Source organism: Hylobates moloch, unplaced genomic scaffold, assembly GCF_009828535.3.
Source record: "Hylobates moloch isolate HMO894 unplaced genomic scaffold, HMol_V3 SCAFFOLD_8, whole genome shotgun sequence".
Lineage (NCBI taxonomy): Eukaryota > Metazoa > Chordata > Mammalia > Primates > Hylobatidae > Hylobates > Hylobates moloch.
The window spans coordinates 46,967,245-46,987,142 of NW_026652283.1; the positions used below are offsets into that span (position 1 = coordinate 46,967,245).

At 39.9% G+C, this 19,898-nt stretch overlaps 1 protein-coding gene across 7 annotated transcripts in view; it reads right to left on the minus strand.

Moving 5' to 3' along the window:
- The window catches only part of PIK3R3 (phosphoinositide-3-kinase regulatory subunit 3), a 133,341-nt gene that overhangs the window by 21,392 nt on the left and 92,051 nt on the right, over positions 1-19,898 (minus strand). For 6 of the 7 annotated variants that reach the window (XM_058443342.1, XM_032160706.2, XM_032160708.2 and 3 more), the window contains 5 exons: positions 19,032-19,140; positions 15,920-16,018; positions 6,123-6,303; positions 5,257-5,382; positions 1,152-1,294 (listed from right to left, as the gene is read on the minus strand). In XM_058443342.1, coding sequence (XP_058299325.1) covers positions 1,152-1,294; positions 5,257-5,382; positions 6,123-6,303; positions 15,920-16,018; positions 19,032-19,140 — 658 coding nt within the window. Of the gene's footprint in view, positions 1-1,151; positions 1,295-5,256; positions 5,383-6,122; positions 6,304-15,915; positions 16,019-19,031; positions 19,141-19,898 lie in introns of those variants that run through there. The other variant, XM_058443344.1, reaches the window with a different exon arrangement.

Consider the following 19,898-nt stretch of genomic DNA (forward strand, 5'->3'; position numbering starts at 1 on the left):
TCACAGCGCTTAGCTCTAAACTCATGCACACAGAAATACACTAATACTGTGGTCCTAATATGAGAAATAATTTTGCTTTTCCATTGCATATTAATTACTTGTATTTATTATCCACTTTAGCACTCCTCAACCCACTATAATCTAGCTTAGTCTTCCAATACTCCACTAAATTTGCTTTGATAGGCTTTCAATATCCTTTTAGTTATCAAATCCATTACTTCTCCTGCCACTCATTCTTACTATGTAATTTCATTCTTGGCATCTTCCATCAACTACACACCTACGCCTCCCAAATCCTTTCTATACCAAGTTCCAAATCCAAATAATCATCTGCCTGTCCCACAGTGAGCTCCATTTGTGTTCTCACAGGAACCTCGAACTCACTGGTTCCAACCCTAAACTCTCCTCATGTACTTCTTATTTTGGTGAAAAACACCATCTTCCAGTCTCTCACACCAGAAATCTAGGAATAATCTTTGACTTCTCCCACATCTACCATATCTGGTCAGGCATAGAGTCCTTAGCATTCCCATGACCTCCTGCTTCTTTTCTGCTACTTCTCTAGTCCAGGCCCCTCATTATCGTTTAACCTGATGACCACAAACGTTGCAGTCATGTGCAAGTCAGGCTGGTGTTCCTGCCTACAGTCTTGTTCTACTAAAATTTATTCTCAGATTGCTGCCAAAGTTGATATTCAATTCAAAAAAATATTCAATGAGCACCCATTATGTACTCCCATACATAGGTAGGTACTAGGGCTACCATGGAAAATAAGCCACCATGCCTACTCTCAATGAGTTTACAGTTGAGTGGGCATGGCATACAGTAAATGTTACACTAGGGATCAGGACCAGACACTGTAGGGACCCAAAATACAGCCCCTAAATTGGTCTCCGGAATCAGGAAACAGTTTCTAGAAAAGATGATGTCCAACCTGAAGTCCTAACGGATAAGCAGGAGTTAATTTGGGAGAATGAAGAAAGAGGAGAGGAGAGAGGAAGTTCAATTTGGTGCCATTAGTGGAAACAGCAAGTGGTTCCAATAGTAGGGCTGTGCAGTTTGAGGGGGTAAAAGCAAACAAGACAGAAATTATTGGGGAAGAAAATAAATCCTGTCTCACTGATGCCCTTGGAGGTACTAAGTAGACTTACCGTTCAATCTCCTTTTCATTCCCCTCTCTGCGAAATCGCTCAATGTATTCTTTGCTATGTTGTTCTTGTGTGTGACACTGCTCTTCAAATATTTTAATTGTTTCATTAAAAGCTTCTATTGCAGTCCTCTTCATCTGTATTTCCTACAGGAGAGAAGAAGAAAAAACACAGGCTTCATTATCTTTATTATTTTCTTCTAACCTTGGTGTTAAACAAATTTTGTAATTCTAGTTATTAATATAATCCCATATAACACCTGGTCTTTCAAAAGTCTTTCTCCCTGTTTAGCAGGACTAAAACAAGAGCTTTTATTCAACACCTACTCTATTACTTGTATGTAAAATACATCATTTAAACTATAAAATAGGCCAGGCGTGGTGTCTTACACCTGTGATCTCAGCACTTCGGGAGGCCGAGGCAGGCAGATCACTTGAGGTCAGGAGTTCAAGACAGCCTGGCCAACATGGCAAAACCCCGTCTCTACTAAAAATACAAAAATTAGCCAAGCGTGGTGGCAGGCGCGTGTAATCCCAGCTACTCAGGAGGCCGACGCAGGAGAATCGCTTGAATTCAGGAGGCAGAGGTTGCAGTGAGTCGAAATTGCACCACTGCACTCCAGCCTGGGTGACAGAGCAAGACTTTGTCTCAAAAAAACAAAAACAAAAACAAAAAAGCATCTGAATCACGATTCCCCGAAAATCTTCAGAAGGTTAAATTTTGTTCAGTTTGCTTTTTAGAAAGGCAATAAATATGCATAAGGGTCTAGAAAAACTGCTGTCCTGAATGTTTACAATTCTAGAAGTTTTGATGCTTATGGGATAATTCCTACATTATCTAGCACTCATTGGGCTGGAGTGTTTGGTTTTGGTTTTGGTTGGTGGGTGGGTGGGTGGACTGGTTTTTTTAAAACTGTTGCCTAAGCTGGACTTGAAATCCTGGGCTTAAGGGATCATTCCACCTCAGCTTCCCAACTAGTTGAGACTTCAGGAGGGCACCACACACTCAGCTTAAGCATTTGTCATTTTCACAATTGATTATTGAGAATCCACTGTACAGAAATTACCCTCTGGTGACAGAGATTTGTGAAACATGAAGCCTGCCCTCTAGGACTCAGAATATACAGGTGGAACAGATTTCTGAACTCTAATAAGGTTTGGTTTCATGTCATGGAAGAGGCAACCAAGTGATATTAACTAGTTATTTATTGCTTTACAGAGACTTCACAGAGGAGGTGACACTTAAGCTAGGTGTTAAAGAACTGAGATAGAGGAAGAAAATGCAGCACTGCACAAAGGAGGCATGGTATAATATATACATAAAATAACAAGGCATGTTCAAGGATTAGTAATTGCCCAGTAGGGCTAGAACATTAGAGGATTAGCAGATGAGGGAGGCTGGAACCTTGTGATAGTCCATACAGTTGAGATTATATCAAATGTATCTCAATACTAAAAACTAACTAGAATGCCCATATGCCAAATATCTTGGTACTAATTCTACAACTCTTATAGTGGAGAGCTTTAGCTCCCTTGCAAGGTTAGAAATTACCTATGAAGTTTTGGCCCTGGATCTTCAAAGAAAACACTAATAATTTAGACTTTATTAACACTGGTAGATATACTGGTAAGTAGAGCAGCAAAGGGAAAAGTATTTGATATCACTACTAAGTCAGCACCTCCCCCATAAACAATGCCACTATACCACTACACCTGCCACCAAAACTATAAACCTACCTGTTCACCTCTTCTTTCCCTTCCCCTCCCTTTATTTACATGTGCTCTGAGTCTCAGCTCCCCTTCCTTTCTGGGTACTTCACTCTATTGTATCAGCTAGCCCCTTTTACATCATTAACTCTCCCAGTCTAATGGTTTCTTCTTAGCAGCATATAAACAAGCTCTGGTAACAACACTTTGAAAAAAAAGCACTCTTATTCCAAAATTCTCTTCAAATCACAGATAAGCTTCTTAAAGAGTTGTTTATGGCTGGGCGCCGTGGCTTATGCCTGTAATCCCAGCACTTTAGGAGGCTGAGTCAGGTCGATCACTTGAGGTCAGGGGTTCAAGACGAGCCTGACCAACGTGGCGAAACCCCATCTCTACTAAAAATACAAAAATTAGCCAGATATGGTGGCGGATGCCTGTAATCCCAGCTACTCAGGAGGCTGAGGCAAGAGAATCACTTGAACCTGGGAGACAGAGGTCACAGTGAGCCGAGATCGTGCCACTACACTCCAGCCTGGGCAATAGAGTGAGACTCTGTCTCAAAAAAATAAGTAAGTAAAATAAAAAATAAAAATAAAAAAAGAGTTGGCCAGGCACGGTGGCTCACGCCTGTAATCCCAGTACTTTAGGAGGCCGAGATGCGCAGATCACCTCAGGTCAGGAGTTTGATACCAGCCTGGCCAACATGGTGAAACACTGTCTCTACTAAAAATACAAAAATTTGCCGGGCATGGTGGTACATGCCTGTAATCCCAGCTATTGGGGAGGCTGAGGCAGGAGAATTGCCTGAACCCGGGAGGCAGAGGTTGCAGTGAGCTGAGATGGTGCCACTTCACTCCAGCCTGGGCGACAGAGCAAGATTCTGTCTCATAAAAATATCAATAATAAAATAAAATTTAGGTCAATAAATATCAAAAGAATATAACTTTAATGAATATATTTACTAACAACAAAATTAATTTAAATTAGAAATAAATAATATATTTGAAAATCCCAAGTATTTAGAAATTAAAAACACAAGGGGCAAAAGAAGAAATCACAAAAAAAATAGAAAATATTAAAAACTGAATAATAAGGAAAACAGTATGACGAAATTTGTGAGATGCATATACGCAGTGCTTAGAGGAAAATGTATTGTTTTAAATGCTTATTTTAGAAAGGAAAGTTTTTAAACCAATGAACAAAATTTCTACCTTAAGAAGCTAGGAAAGGAGAAAATTAAACTGAAAGAAAGCAGAAAAAAAATGAAAAAGAGCAGAAATTCATGAAATAGAAAGTAAATGCTAAAAAAAATCCATTATTGTTATCTACTAAAAAGAGCCCAGGGTAAGTTATTGTTGCACTAAGAATTTACTAGGAATTAAGTAGAATCAACATAGACTAATGCTTCTATAAATCATTTGATATTCAAAGTAATAACCTGTGTTCCAAGAGAATGTACATGAAAAATACAGTTAAATGTATTTTCCTAAGCCACTTCCTACCCAAATATTATAAAAGGTAAACTTCTGTGAAGATACTCAGCTTCATCAAAATTCCAAACACTTTTGACAAACTATATAACAACTTGAGGCAAATTAAACCAATCCAAGTCTAGCTAAAAAAGAATCAAAGTAGTCAGGCCTAAGAAGTCCTAGGAAAGAAACTAGATTATTCTACAGAATTTTGCTCTATATCATAAATATGAAAAGTATTACTGGTTATTAAAGTTAATGATCTAAAAACTGTGTAGCTAAGTCTACTCGTAAGCCCACAATTTCCATCTATCAGCTCCTTCTTCCTCAGTAAATCTCCACGTTAGCTGAGCACACCTGACCAAATAAAAACTAGATTTCTCAGCCTCCCCTACAGCTAGCTGTGACCTGTAGCTAGGTATGCCCATGTGACTTAGTTCTAGCCAGTGGGATAAAAGTGAAAGCAGAGTGTGCTCCTTCTAGGAAGTTGTCTTAAAGATAGAGAACCTTCCTTTCTCCTTCCTATTCTTCCTTCCTGTTTACTAGAATATGGTTGTGATGGCTGATACTAGAGTAAGCCCTCTTCCACAGAGAGCAAAGCATCAAGACAGAAAATGCCTATAAGTTCTGAGGACAGTGGAGTTACTCTGACACCCCTGTAGTGCCTATATACACATGAAAGAAAACTAAATTTCTATCTGAAGCCTTTGTTATTTTTTTTGTTACTTGCGACCAGTTAATATTAACTGATACAAATTATATCCTTAACCAATTAAGAAGGGAGGGGAATTTATATCATTAAAGTTTCAAAAAGGCTGTTTAAACCTTTAAGACATTAAAACAGCTAAAGATCATCAAGTGAATGATAGAAAATTTGATGTAACTAAAACACTGCACACATACTAGTCAAAACAATATAAATATACCAACCTGGGATGTTCTAGTATATTCTTCATACAGCCTATCATACTCTTTACTCTTCTCCTGATACTGAGAGTGGTATTCTTGCAGTTTTTTACCTACTGCATCAATATTATCTTCTTTTACCAACTGATCCTATACAGGTAAGGAAAAAAATAAAGAATGTTAACAATTCTGACATGTGACTTTTTCCACATCTATTTTTTAAAGGAAAATATCACCTCAACCATCTATTACTTTTAAACTGTATTTCAACTGTACAGGTTTAAGCCACTGTATTAATATCAAGCACACAAATGTACCAAATCCTTTGATAATATTAAGATCAGCCTTTAAGTCACATCAAAATGATTAATACTTTAAAAATTAAGAAATGAAGTATAAGTGGGAAACATAAACATAAGTATTTTTATATAAAGGTAACAAGTACATGCAATAAGATATTACAGAAGGGTAGCCACAAAATAAGTTCCAAAAATATCTAAAATCTTAAGTAGGCACTAGGCACAATGACTCATGCCTATAATCGCAACACTTTGGGTGGCTGAAGTGATAAGACTGCTTGAGCCCAGGAGTTCAAGACTAGCCTGGGCAACATGGCAAGATCCTGAAGTTGTGGCATGCACCTGTGATCCCAGCTACCGGGGAGGCTGAGGCAGGAGGACCACTTGAGCCCAGAAGGTCAAGACTGCAGTGAGCCATATTCATGCCACTGCAGTCCAGCCTGGGCAACAGAGACCCTGTCTCAAAGTAAATAAATAAGTAAATAACAAAATGGCTAGTTTTTTTAAACTGATAAGTCTGGTAAACAAAATCAAATAAGGTTGTTAAATAATCACTTGCTCAATAGCTAGCAAGGATTTCCATAATCATACCTGTTGGTATCTGGACACTGGGTACATCAGCTTCACATCAAGTTTGGGATTGTACTGAGCAAGAGATTCATGGTGATAGTGGTTAATGAGCTCCACCACGGAATTAAATGTCAGAGGATCAGAAAAGCCATATTTACCATCCCGGTGATAGATCTTTATTAACTTATTATTGCCTCCCTTCCTGCAAACAACAAGACAACAACTGTGGATTTTTTTCCCCCAAATTCAACTGAACTACTGCTTTCATATGGAGACATGAAAGCTTGGTGTCACATAATAAACAAGTTTTACTATGTTAACGAGGCTAGAAGGAGTGAAAAGGCATGTTACTGTGTGTGAACATATATATATATTATTACTTTTGTATTGTTTTGTCCATAAAATACTTTGGTTATTAAAGGTCAACATATCTACACGGCATTCAGTATGAACAAATGTAGCACAAAAAATCACTTAAGAAAAATAAAACAAGTAAATTCTATTTTTGTTTATATTCTGAATGAATTTTCAAATTTAAATTCTATCAATATTTTTATCACGAAAAACAGAAAAAATCTCTTAAGGACCTAAAGATATGTGGTTGTATGTCTCTGTGGGGGGAGCAGAAGCCATCTCTATGTGAAGGGAATGATAAACATTTGTCACACAATCACCAACACACTCAAGGTTTTGTTGTTAATGCACAAACATAATTGAGCTCCTTAATCTATGATTTATAGCTGCATAATTAATCTAGAACCTTATACTATTTTGTATTTTACACTTGCTTATAATTCTCAGAAATGATTGTTCAGACCATCACAACATGTAAATGATTCAAGTCATTCAACTGTTTTACAAAGTATAGCTTTTGAAGAGCTATGTATATTAGATGAATGTAATTTCATGCTTGGACAGTTCAGGCCACCTTTGTTTACTGAGTCATATCTAAATGGTCCCTTAAAAGATAATTTATAACTACAGTTTAAAATAGCAATGTTTTGCAAGTCCCATAAGGCATAATCTAAAACCACAGCAGGTTGATTCATAGCAAAATGCTGTACCATTCCCATTCAACTCTTCTCATAGCAGCATGGAGACTTATGCCCCTATCTCTATGCCATGCCATTTTATATAAATGGCATTTATATAAATGACCTTTTTGTAAAAGTTCAAACACAGAAACATTGACCCTATAAGCTTATTTAAACAATGTTTAGGTCAGTTTTTAGATGGATGATAAATTATTTCTATTAAATGTACATGAGAAGGACCATCTAATCATATACGGTTACTATAAATGTGTACACTCACACATACAATAATTGCAAGCTGGCCTCTCTGTTAAAGTTAAAAGACATTCATTCATTTAAAATGATGTGCTGAATATCTATGTGCCAAGAATTACACAATGCACTACAGATATATGATTAACAAGCCAGATACAGTCCATGCTCTCATGGAGCTTCCAGTTTAACAGCATAAGGAACATATCTCTGTCTTTCAGTTTATTAAGGAAGATAACAAACTTCTCAAGATAGAACACAAAAATAAACAACTAAATATACCAAATGGTAGTAAGTCTATTGAGAAAAAAAATAAAGCAGAGTAAAGGGAAAGGAGTTCTTGTGATGGAGGAATTGTTTGTATTGCTCAAGGAAAACTTCTCTGTTCAGGTGACATTTGAACAGAGTTCTAAGTGAAGTGAGGGATCTAGTACAGCAGATATGTATGGGAAGTTTCCTAGAGAGAGGTGCGGTAAGGGCATGCTTGGCATGTTTGAGGAACAGCAAGAAGGCCAGTGATGCTGGGCCTGAATGACCAAAAGGGAGAGTAATAGGAGACTAGGTAAGAGATGTAAAAGGAGCTTAGCTTATGTAATAACAGTCTGTAAGTTACTGAAAGGGCTTTAGCTTTTACTGAGTGAGATGGGGAGGCACAAAAGGGTTTTCAGTAGAATCATATAATCTATCTTGTGGTTTAAAAGGCTCACTCTGGCTGCTGAGTTGAGAAAGGACTGTTCAACGAGGGCAGCGGTAGAAGTGGAAAGATCACTTAGGAAACTTTTATAATAATCTAGGCAAGGCATGATGGTGTCTTGGATGAGGGTAGCAGTAGTAGAGGTCATGAGAAATAGTGAGATTCTTAATATATTTTGAAGACAGCTGACAGGATTTGCTGATGGCTTGGATACGAATATGACAGAAAAACAAGATAAAGATGATTTCAGGGTTTTTGTCATAAGCGATCAGAAGAATGCAATTGTCATTTACTGACATGAAGAAGGCTATTTAAAAAGAATGTGTTTAGACCAGGCACGGTGGCTCACGCCTATAATCCCAGCACTTTGGGAGGCCGAGGCGGGCAGATCACTTGAAGTCAGGAGTTCGAGACCAGCCTGACCAATGTAGTGAAACCCCGTCTCTACTAAAATACAAAAATTAGCCTGGCGTGGTGAAGGGCACCTGTAATCCCAGCTGTTCAGGAGCCTGAGGCAGAAGAATCGCTTGAATCCGGAGGCAGAGGTTGCAGTGGGTAATTTTAATAATAATGTACCATGAACTCTAAGCAGAGATGAGAGAAGGAATGAAGGAACTGAAGGTCATGCTAGTCCTCCTTGTATCTCAGCACCTAGTCCAATGCCTGGCAGAGAGCAGATTCTTAAAGATTTGTTAAGTATCCAGATTTTCTACAACAAATACTATTTACCGATTTAAAAAATAAGACCTATTGAACTGAAAAATCTCTATTTCTTCACTACCTACTACTCTCTGCAGTCTGGTTTTACTCTCATTCCTCTCATTTGAGAGTCACCAATGACTTTGAACAAATTCAGACTCTGTCCCCTTCCTTTATCCCAGGCCTTCCTTCTCCCTCACTCTCTTCCTTCTTAATATTTCATCCTTCCATAACTTTGATGAAATTATTTTATTTCAACCTCTCAAAGCACTCTTCCTCTCTCCTCCCTGACCCTAGTTATTCCCTAAAAAAAAATTTTTTTTTTAGGTGCCTTCAGCCTCCACCTTTTTAAATTTTATATATTTTTTCCATAAAAATCCCATTTATGCATATGGTAGCTTAACTCTTTCTCTGGCCCTATACTCTCTCCTAAGCATTAAACCTACATTTCTAGCTATATCCTAGATACATTTTTACCTTGCAGTTCTGGAGCAGCTAGAAGTCAACATCTATCCCCACGGTGGCTCACGCCTATAATCCCAGCACTTTGGGAGGCTGAGGCGGGCAGATCACCTGAGGTCAGGAGTTCAAGACCAGCCTGCCAACATGGTGAAACCCTGCCTCTACCAAAAACACAAAAATTAGCTGGGCGTGGTGGCAAACGACTGTAATCCCAGACTCAGGAGGCTGAGGCAGCAGAATCGCTTGAACTTGGGAGGCGGAGGTCGCAATCAGCTGAGATCGCACACCATTACACTCTAACCTGGGCAACAGAGCAAGACTCTGTCTCAAAAAAAAAAAAATGTATATATATATATAGCCTGATCACAATTTCCCTGCCGAAAAAATGCAGTAGGTTCTCCCCACCTACCTACAACATTAAATACAAACTCCCAAGTTTTGGAATTCAAGGCCCTCTTAAACATGACCCCTTTCCAACCTCCTATCCCCTACCACTTCTTCTTCACAAACTTTATCTTTTAGCCAAACAGGACTACATCTCACAGAAAGCAGCTATAAAATCTCACCTCCGTATATTTGCTCCTATTATTATCTATTCCTGCTAGTCCCCTCCCACTTTCTACATGTCCAAACCTATCCCCTTCTTCAAGATATTCTGCAAATGCAGTCTCTTCCATGAAGGTCAGTTTTCTACATTCTCTTAACAAAGATATCTCTTTTCCTCCTTTCAGCCTCCAAAGCATATTGTGTGAACCTCTCCTGCTGTTAAACTTTCGCTCAAAGCCATTTTCTCATTCCCTTTGTCCTCACTAGATTATATATTCCCTGAGACAAAAGTTTTAACTCATTGTTAGATACCCTGCAGAGTAATTAGCACTGAGTTGCAAGTATTTATTAAATTGAATTAAGATCATCACTCTTCTGCCTTGCAAAAATCTATCAAGACCTAGCTCAACTGTTATTTCCTGCGAGAAACGTTCTCTTTGTTTTCTCTCCTTAATTCTGTCTTTCATTCAAACATTTACTCAACACCTATCAAACACCTACTGTATGTCAGACCTTGTGATAGATCCATGAAAATTTTCAAACATTCTTGCTAATGCTATCAAGTGATGAATGGACAAACAAAATGTAGTATATACATATAGCAGACTATTATTCAGCCTTAAAAGGAATGAAATTCCACAACTTAGTGAGGGTTTAAAACCATTTTCCAGATAAATAAGAAGCATATTCATCTATTAAATAAGTATTTGTAGGCTGGGCATGGTGGCTCATGCCTGTAATCCCAGGACTGGGGAGGCCAAGGTGGGAGGATCACTTGAGACCCTTAGTGTGAGACCAGCCTGGGCAACATAGTGAGACCTCATCTCTACAAAGAAATTTTTACAAAATTAGCACCAGGCATGGTGGCACACCCCTGTAGTCTTAGCTACTCGGGAGGCTGAGGCAGGAGCCTCAAGGCTTCAGCTAGCTATGATCACACCACTGTACTCTAGCCTGGGTGACAGAGAGAGACCCTGTCTCAAAAACACAAATATAAATATATATATTAGGCATCCATTCTCTAATGCTTACCCATTATCAGGCACTAATCTGGACACTAGAGATACAGCAATCATTAAACAAAATCCCCAACCTCACAGAATTTAAATTGTAGTAGGGCAAGACAGACTAGGTGGGAAGGGAGAAGAAAATAGACAGTGAGCTGCCCATACAGCGAATTAGTCAATGCCACAGGTCTACATGAGTCAGACTATTCTGACTGTTGCTTTGCTTCTGCTGTCCATTATGATAACCATGTCCACCTTGCCTTTGTCAACTGAGTCCCTTCACTTGGCCTCTGCTACCCTGGGATCCAGTTATTCCCATTGCATTTAAATTTTTCAACTGACTGACTGCAGTTCCCATTTTAAGGTCCGGCCTACAGAGAAGAGCAATCATGGCATTTAGGGATGATGGGGTTCTCCTCACAAATCTGTTTCTCAAAGTACTGCTGAAAAGTATGTAGTCTGGACCTACCCAGTGTGAATAAGTAGATTTTAAGTGACAAATACACTGTGGCAACCCAGTCTCCTCCCTAAGCCTTTGAATCTCTTCCTCTGTGTTAACCAAGGTAGATCAGACACCTCCAGCTGGCTTACAGTAGGCCATCTTTTCATCCATGTTTCAGCCAACTAACCAAATAAACCGCTACCTTTTCTTTTTCTTTGAGACGGAGTCTTGCTCTGTCGCCCAGGCCGGAGTGCAGTGGCGCAATCTTGGCTCACTGCAACCTCCACCTCCCAGGTTCAAGCGATTCCTCTGCCTCAGCCTCCCGAGTAGCTGGGACTACAGGCTCATGCCACCACATTCAGTTAATTTTTTTTTTTTTTTAGTATTTTCAGTAGAGACAGGGTTTCACCATATTGGCCAGGCTGGTCTCGAACTCCTGATCTCGTGATCCACCCGCCTTGGCCTCCCAAAGTGCTGGGATTACAGGCGTGAGCCACCATGACCGGCCAACTGTTGCCTTTTCTAACTCCCTGAGCCTCAATATTAAATGCAGAATGTGTTTGGTGGGCCAAAAACAGTAAATTCAGCCAGGCACGGTGGCTCATGCCTGTAATCCCAGCACTTTGGGAGGCCGAGGCAGGAGGATCACGAAGTCAGGAGATCGAGATCATCCTGGCTAACACAGGTAAAACCCCGTCCCTATTACAAATATAAAAAATTAGCTGGGCGTGGTGGCGGGCGCCTGTAGTCCCAGCTACTCAGGAGGCTGAGGCAGGAGAATGGCGGCAACCTGGGAGGCGGAGCTTGTAGTGAGCCGAGATCCGTCAAAAAAACAAACAAACAAACAAACAACAACAACAAAAAAAAATAAATTCAGCCTGACTCAACTTTATGTTCCTTTCACCATTATCTCACACCCTAAATACACCCTAAATATCTATTCCCATACATGTTTTCCAGATTTCTGCTTGTATAAATTAGAAACCTCAAGTAGCTTTCTTAGCATGTAGCGCATCTCCTCATCGGTAAAAGTTTGTACCTCATCTTTAGGGGCTGCTGGGACTCAAGTCTAGCTATAGGTCTAGAAGCAAAGAGGGGTGGTGGGGGTAGGTCCTGACAAGACTCAGCATCTTCTTGCTTAGCAGCTGCCTCGAGGAAGGCCATTACGGTTTCCTTAGGCAATGCAGAGTCAATCCCCTCAGACAAAGGTGGAAAGGCCAGGGTAGGGGGGATGCTGTTACTGGGGGTGGGAGGCCACTTCTGCTGGCAAACAAGACTCATCAGAATTTAGGAGCTCAATGTCCCCAGCCTCATCAGGGTCTTCCCACACATCCCCATCCAAACGTATAGAATTCCATTCTTTCCCAACCAATGCCCTCATTTTAACAGCAGATACCTTACAAGGCTGATATTTCAACTTTGATTGTAATTCAGCTAATCACATGATGAGAGCATGTGTTTGATTTTTTGCAATTTCAGACCTTTGGCAACACAAGAGAAGATTCTGACTTAGGGCATATTTAGAAGCTCTTGGGCTATTTATGGCAGAACTGGGGCCAGGAAATCAAAACCCTGAGCTCACCCTTTTCTTTTATCACTTTGTCCAGCAATATTAGAAAACCTTGGTTTTCTACAAACGTTTGACAGTATCAAATACAGGGTTGCCAAGTTCCTTGCCTCTTACAGGTGGTAAATTAGTATCAAATGCAGATATTTTGCATATCTCTATGAGGACACCATGGACTATCAGTGCTCTCTGTACTATTAGAAGTAGGGTCCTTAGCATTTTTAAGTCTCATCAAATTAAGAGAGCCAATTCCAGGAACCCCAAAATTAATTAAGGAAACTCATCCTTAAAATTCTCTTCCTCTGGCCGGGCGCAGTGGCTCACGCCTGTAATCCCAGCACTTTGGGAGGCCGAGGTGGGCGGATCACGAGGTCAGGAGATCGAGACCACGGTGAAACCCCGTCTCTACTAAAAATACAAAAAATTAGCCAGGCGTAGTGGCGGGAGCCTGTGGTCCCAGCTACTCAGAAGGCTGAGGCAGGAGAATGGCGTGAACCCGGGAGGCGGAGCTTGCAGTGAGCCAAGATTGCGCCACTGCGCTCCAGCCTGGGCAACAGAGCGAGACTCCATCTCAAAAAAAAAAAAAAGAAAAAAAAAATTCTCTTCCTCAGGCTGGGCGCAGTGGCTCATGCCTGTAATCCCAGAACTGAAGGTCGAGGCAGGAGGACTACTTGAGCCCAGGAGTTTTGAGACCAGCCTGGGCAACACAGGGAGACTCCATCTCTACAAAAAATAAAAAACACAAAAACTAGCTGGGTGTGGTGGCATGCACCTTTGGTCCCAGCTACTCCAGAGGCTGAGGTAGGAGGATCACTTAGGCCTGGGAGGCTAAGGCTGCAGTGAACCATGATCATGCCACTGCACTCCAGCCTGGGAGACAGAGCAACAACCTGTGTTAAAAAAAAAAAAGAAAAAATTACGTTCCTCTAGAATCATTCCTGGTGCCAAATCTGTGTTAATCAGAGTTCTCCAGAGAGACAGAACCAATAGGAGAGAGAGAAAGATAAATACAAGGGGATTTATCAGGGGAATTGGCTCACATGATTATGGAGGCTGAGAAGTCCCATTACAGGCCATCTGCAAGCTGGGATGCCAGTAGTGTGGCTCAGTCCAAGTCCTAAAGCCTCAGAACCCAGGAAGCCAATGGTATAACTCTCAGTCCAAGAGTGAAGGCCTTGAGAACCCATAGGGGGTGGGGAGGATTGGTATAAGTCCTGGAGTCCAAAGGCTGGAGTTCTGATTTCCAACGACAGAATAAGAGTGTGCTCCAGCTCCAAGACAGAAGGAGATAAAATTCTTTTTTCTTTCTTTTTGTTCTATCCTCAGCCAATTGGATGGTGCTTACCCACATTGAGGGGCGATCTTCCTTACTCAGTCCACTGACTCAAATGCTAATCTGCTCTGGAAACACCCTCATGGACACATCTAAAATAATGCTTTACCAGTTCTCTAGGTAATCCAGCCAAACTGACACCTAAAATTTTTTTTTTTTTTTTTTTAGACGGAGTCTCGCTCTTTCACCCAGGCTGGAGTGCAGTGGCGCGTTCTCGGCTCACTGCAGGCTCCGCCCCCCAGGGGTTCACACCATTCTCCTGCCTCAGCCTCCCGAGTAGCTGGGACTACAGGCGCCTGCCACCTCGCCCGGGTAATTTTTTGTATCTTTAGTAGAGACGGGGTTTCACCGTGTTAGCCAGGATGGTCTCGATCTCCTGACCTCGTGATTCGCCCGCCTCGGCCTCCCAAAGTGCCGGGATTACAGGCGTGAGCCACCGCGCCTGGCCCTGACACCTAAAATTAATCATCACATATATTAAGGCCATGGGACAGGACAAGCTCACCTTAAGAGAATGAATATAGAGAAGAAAAGGAGGCCCAAGTCCCAAGCCCTGGAACACTTAAAATTTAGATATTGAGCAAAATAGCTTAAAGTTAGGAAGAAAATCGCAAAGCGTGATGTCTTAACAGCCAAAACAATAAACTGCTTCTAAGAAGAAGTGTCTATGACTAATGCTGCTAAGAGGTCAAGTAAGGTAAGAAGAGAAAAGTGGCTACTGGTTTAGCAGTCTCCGTGGAGTGGTGGAGACAGAAGCCTGACTGGAGTAGAGGAAAAATTGTGTTCAATGAATTACTGTAGAACACTGATTAGTCAGCACAATTCAAGTGCAAAGGTATTAATTTCTTTAGCTCTTTACCAGAAACTAAAATAGTGCCTCCAAATTTATGCCATATTAGCATAAAATATAGCATTATTTTTCCTAAAGATATTAGTCTGGAAAGGAAGCGAACAGCCAGATGAATCTGGATTTAAACTCTTCCTCTACCACTTTCTAACTATGTGACTTTCAGCAAGTTCCTTAACTATGTATGTTAACCTTTAGTTACCTCTATAAAATAGGAATAGTAATAATACCTACCTCATAAGGTTGTTGTGAAGAATAAATGATATATTGCATGTAAAGGCCTTAGTACAAGAAAGTTAGTCATTGTTACTGTTTTTTTCTTTTTGTTAAATAGTTCCTTTTTTAAAAAAAATCATAAGGCTTTATTGTAATTGGGCTACTTTAATTATTAAAATTAAATGTGGAAATTTCTCATGCAGTTTTCTTAACCTTTTAAAAATATGTGCAAATATAAAAAGTCATACATCCATCACTTAAAAGACTCTAATATGCCCATATGGAAAGCATGATACAGGCTAGGAACTGCTTTATCTTCAACATATCCTCATCAACCAAAATTATGTTGAGTTCTGCTTTCTAAAGTCTGCATTAAGGAAGATAATAGGGTTATTCGAAGGATAGATTCATTTTTACCCTTAGAATATGCCCATGACTTCTACTTCCTTTATAAGGTCAACGGTATGCGTCCTACCCCCTTACATTTTGGGATTTTAACCTTTTCATTTTCTTTCTACATTTTTTTAAGTTGCCACTTTTATACAAAATGTTTAAATACTTAATGTATAGAAAAAAGAATTAGCCAGACTGGAAATTATGTACATAAATTAAATGAAAATATGAAAAATTGTATAAAGATTTAAATACAGAAATATCTGTATACCCAGAACTAAAATAATATCAGTAGAGCAGTAGCCAAAAGACTGAAAAGTACTTACCGCAAAGTCAAAGTATAATCTCCCTGCATTTTTGTTGAGGCATCTCGGACCAAGAAGGTCCCATCTGGCATATCCCGCAATTTGTCATTTACCTCCTCCCTGAAGAACAGAATTATAAGAAAAATGAAAAAATGTCAACACTGGTTGTCTTTACATGTTACTACTAAGGCGTCTTCGGCAGTAGGTGTGCCTAAGGTTATAGAATAATGGAGCCCTTTAAAGGTCATTTAGTTCTTCCCTGCATTAAATATGCTCTTTCTGTTTTGATTTTTGGTGTTATGCAATCTGCAGAAGAGCTATTTGATTTTTAAACTCTTCCAGATTTCCAATGTGTGTAAGAGATACTGTTTCCATCAAGCCTTTAGGGTTCTTAGGCAGGTCTGAACTTATAAAGTTTCAGGAAAAAAACAGCGGCTGTTTAGAAAGAAGGTTATATTTAAGCAACAGTGGCAGCTGTTTCTGAACAGAAGGGGGAAAATTCACTAAGTTCGTAACCTTTCAACAGGATATTCTCCTAGTTTGAATTTGTCCCGATAACAAATTCCTTCTGTAGAGTTGGTTTAGGACTTTAAGGCACAACACTAGGAACACTTAAAGGAAATGGCAGGGCATAAAAGACCCTTGAATCATATCAGAACCACGTGATCTTAAAATAAAAAAAAAATAGACTATTTTATTGTACAATATTAAGATAGAAATATTCTAACCAATTTTAAAATAAAATGGCTGGGTGCAGTGGCTCACGCCTATAATCCCAGCACTTTAGGAGGCTGAAGCAGAGAGGTCACTTGAGGTCACGAGTTCGAGACCAACCTGGCCAACATGATGAAACCCTGTCTCTACTAAAAATACAAAATTAGCCGGACGTGGTGGCGGGGCAAGTGCCCATAATCCCAGTTACTTGGGAGGCTGAGACAGGAGAATCGCTTGAACCTGGGAGGCGGAAGTTTCAGTGGGCTGAGATTGCACCACTGCACTTCAGCCTGGGGGACTGAACGAGACTCTATCTCAAAAAAAAATTATTTTAAATAAAATGTATTAAGTCCTCTTCAAAAAATTAAACACAGAATTACCTACCATATGACCTGGCAATTCCATTCCACTACTGGGTATATACCCAAAATAACTGAAAGCAGGGACTCAGATATGTGTGCACCAATATTAATTGCAGCATTATTTACAACAGCCGTAAGTTAGAAACAATCCAAATGTCCAGATGAATGGATTAAAAAAATATATAGCATATACATATAATAAGATATTAGCCTTAAAAAGGAATGAAATTCTGACACATGCTACATGAATGAACCTTGAATACGTATGAAGAAAGTGAAATAAGCCAGTCACAAAAGGACAATTATTATATGATTACACTTATGCAAAGTACCTAGAATTGAATTCATAAGACAGAAAGCAGAATGGTGGTTGCCATGAGCTGAAGGACGGGAGAATGGGGGGTTATTGTTTAATGGGTACAGAATTTCAGTTAGGGAAAATGAAAAAGTTCTGGAGATGGATGGTGATGATGGCTGCACAACAATGCAAATGTACTCTTAAAATAGTTGAAATTGTAAGGGTAAAAAAAATAAAATAAATACCATTTTGGTAGAGGAAGAGAACAGAGAAGAGAAAGGGATAGGTAAGTGTATTGAGAAATACAGCATCAACCTGGAAACTGATTTGACAGAAATGGACAGGGCTTTAAAAAGAAAATACATCTGAGACCCATTAAAGCAAAGTTTAACAAGAAAAAAATTTAATAAGAAAATACAATATTCAAATTAAATGTATATAATTCCCTCTTTACGTTCAAAATTATCTAAAACTACACTTTACCCAGAAAACAAATCTGTCCTAGAGTCCTGTTTATCAAACTGGGGTGTGTAAAGAGACTGCATCAAATTCACTCAGGGAAGCTGTTAAATGCAGATTCCTGGGCTCCACCTCAATTGATTTTTGTGCATGCAAAGACTTTGGAACCACTGGCTTAGAGAAAGAAAGGTACAGAAATGTAAGTACCCACAAATATTTTTAATTCTAAAACACATGTAACTATCCTAAATGTCTAAGTGTCACTTATTTAGAAATCCATCCTCAATATAATATTAGAAGTAATAATCACACCCATAATTTAAAGATTTTCAGCCAGGAGCAGTGGCTTACACCTGTAATCCCAGCACTTTGGGAGGCCAAGGTAGGTGGATCACCTGAGGTCAGGAGTTTGAGACCAGCCTGGCCAACATGGTGAAACCCTGTCTCTACTAAAAATACAAAAATTAGCAGGGTATGGTGACACATGACTGTAATCCCAGCTACTTGGGAGGCTGAGGCAGGAGAATCGCTTGAACCCAGGAGGCGGAGGTTGCAGTAAGCTGAGATCATGCCACTGCACTACAGCCTGGGCAACAGAGTGAGACTCCACCTCAAATTAAATAAATAATGAAGATTTTCTTGTCACTTTTTCATGGGAAGAAAAGTATTAAGACACTTATGAAGTGTTCCCACATAAAATTTTTTAAATGAGCATTTTTTTTTTTTTTTTTTAAGAGACGGAGTCTCACTCTGTCGCCCAGGCTGGAGTGCAGTGGCACTATCTCGGCTCACTGCAACCTCCGCCTCCTGGGTTCTAGCTATTCTCCTGCCTCAGCCTCCTGAGTAGCTGGGATTACAGGCGCATGCCAACACGCCTGGCTAATTTTTTGTATTTTAGTAGAGACAGAGTTTCACCGTGTTGCCCAGGCTGGTCTCAAACTCCTGAGCTCAGGCAATCCACCCGCCTCAGCCTCCCAAAGTGCTAGGATTACAGGTGTGAGCCACAGCACCCGGCCTAAAATGGTAATCTTAAATAACAATTAGTAGGGCATTACAATGCTCTTTTTTTTTTTCTTTTTGAGAGTTGGGGGTCTTATTCTGTTGCCCAGGCTGGAGTGCAACAGAGTGCTCTCTACGGCCTCGAACTCCTGGTATCACGCGATTCTTCAGCCTCAGCCTCCTGAGTTGCTGGGATTATAGGCGTGAGCCACCATGCCCGGCTTAAAATGGTTTACTTTAACTAATTCTCAAAAATGACTTTTTAAAAAACTGCATTCAATTACAGTAGCATTCTAGTTACCTTGAAATATCCCCCCAGTACCATTCTGCATCCTGAAGAGAAACAGAACTGTCCTTCATTCCATTTGGAACTGCTGAAGTCATTGGCTTAGGCGGCTTTGGTGGAAGAGCTAGAAGAGAAATGAGTATTACTCTGTAGATGTAAATTATTTATTGTTTTCTAATTTCCTCAGGAGCCGCTCACTAACCAAGGTATGCTAAGATTCTAATAATTATCAATCAAATTGAGTATTATTTTATGTTAAATGTTAGCAACAGAAGGAATCCTTCTGATTGCCTAAAAAGTGAAACTGTCAAGATATTTGGTTTTTTCCTTCTTATGAAACACTGACTTCTAAGTCTGTAAAACTTCATCATTTCTCAAAAGACAACATGCAACCCCTTTCCAAACAACTCAAGTCCAAAAGCCACTAAGTGACCAATGTACAACATGAGGATTATAGTTAATAATATTTTATTATATACTGGTAATCTGCCAAGTGAGTAAATTTTAGGTATTCTTACTACCAAAAAAAAAAAAGGGTAACTATGAAATGATGGGTATGTTATTAATAATTTGCTCAACTGTAATAGAATGAACCCTCTTGTCTTGGACTGGAATTACACCTACTGATACCAACTCATGAATTTCAATGTATATAAACACAAATATGTAAATGTCTGTACACAGAATACATATATTCCCTAGCTCTGTCCCCTGAGACAGAGATTCCCTAACCCCCGGGCCGTGGACTGGCACTGGTCCATGGCCTGTTAGGAAAAGGGCCACACAGCAGGAAGTGAGCAGTGGGCAAGCGAGCATTACTGCCTGGGCTTCAGCATTAGGTTCTCATAGAAGCACAAACCTTATTGTGAACTGCACTTGCGA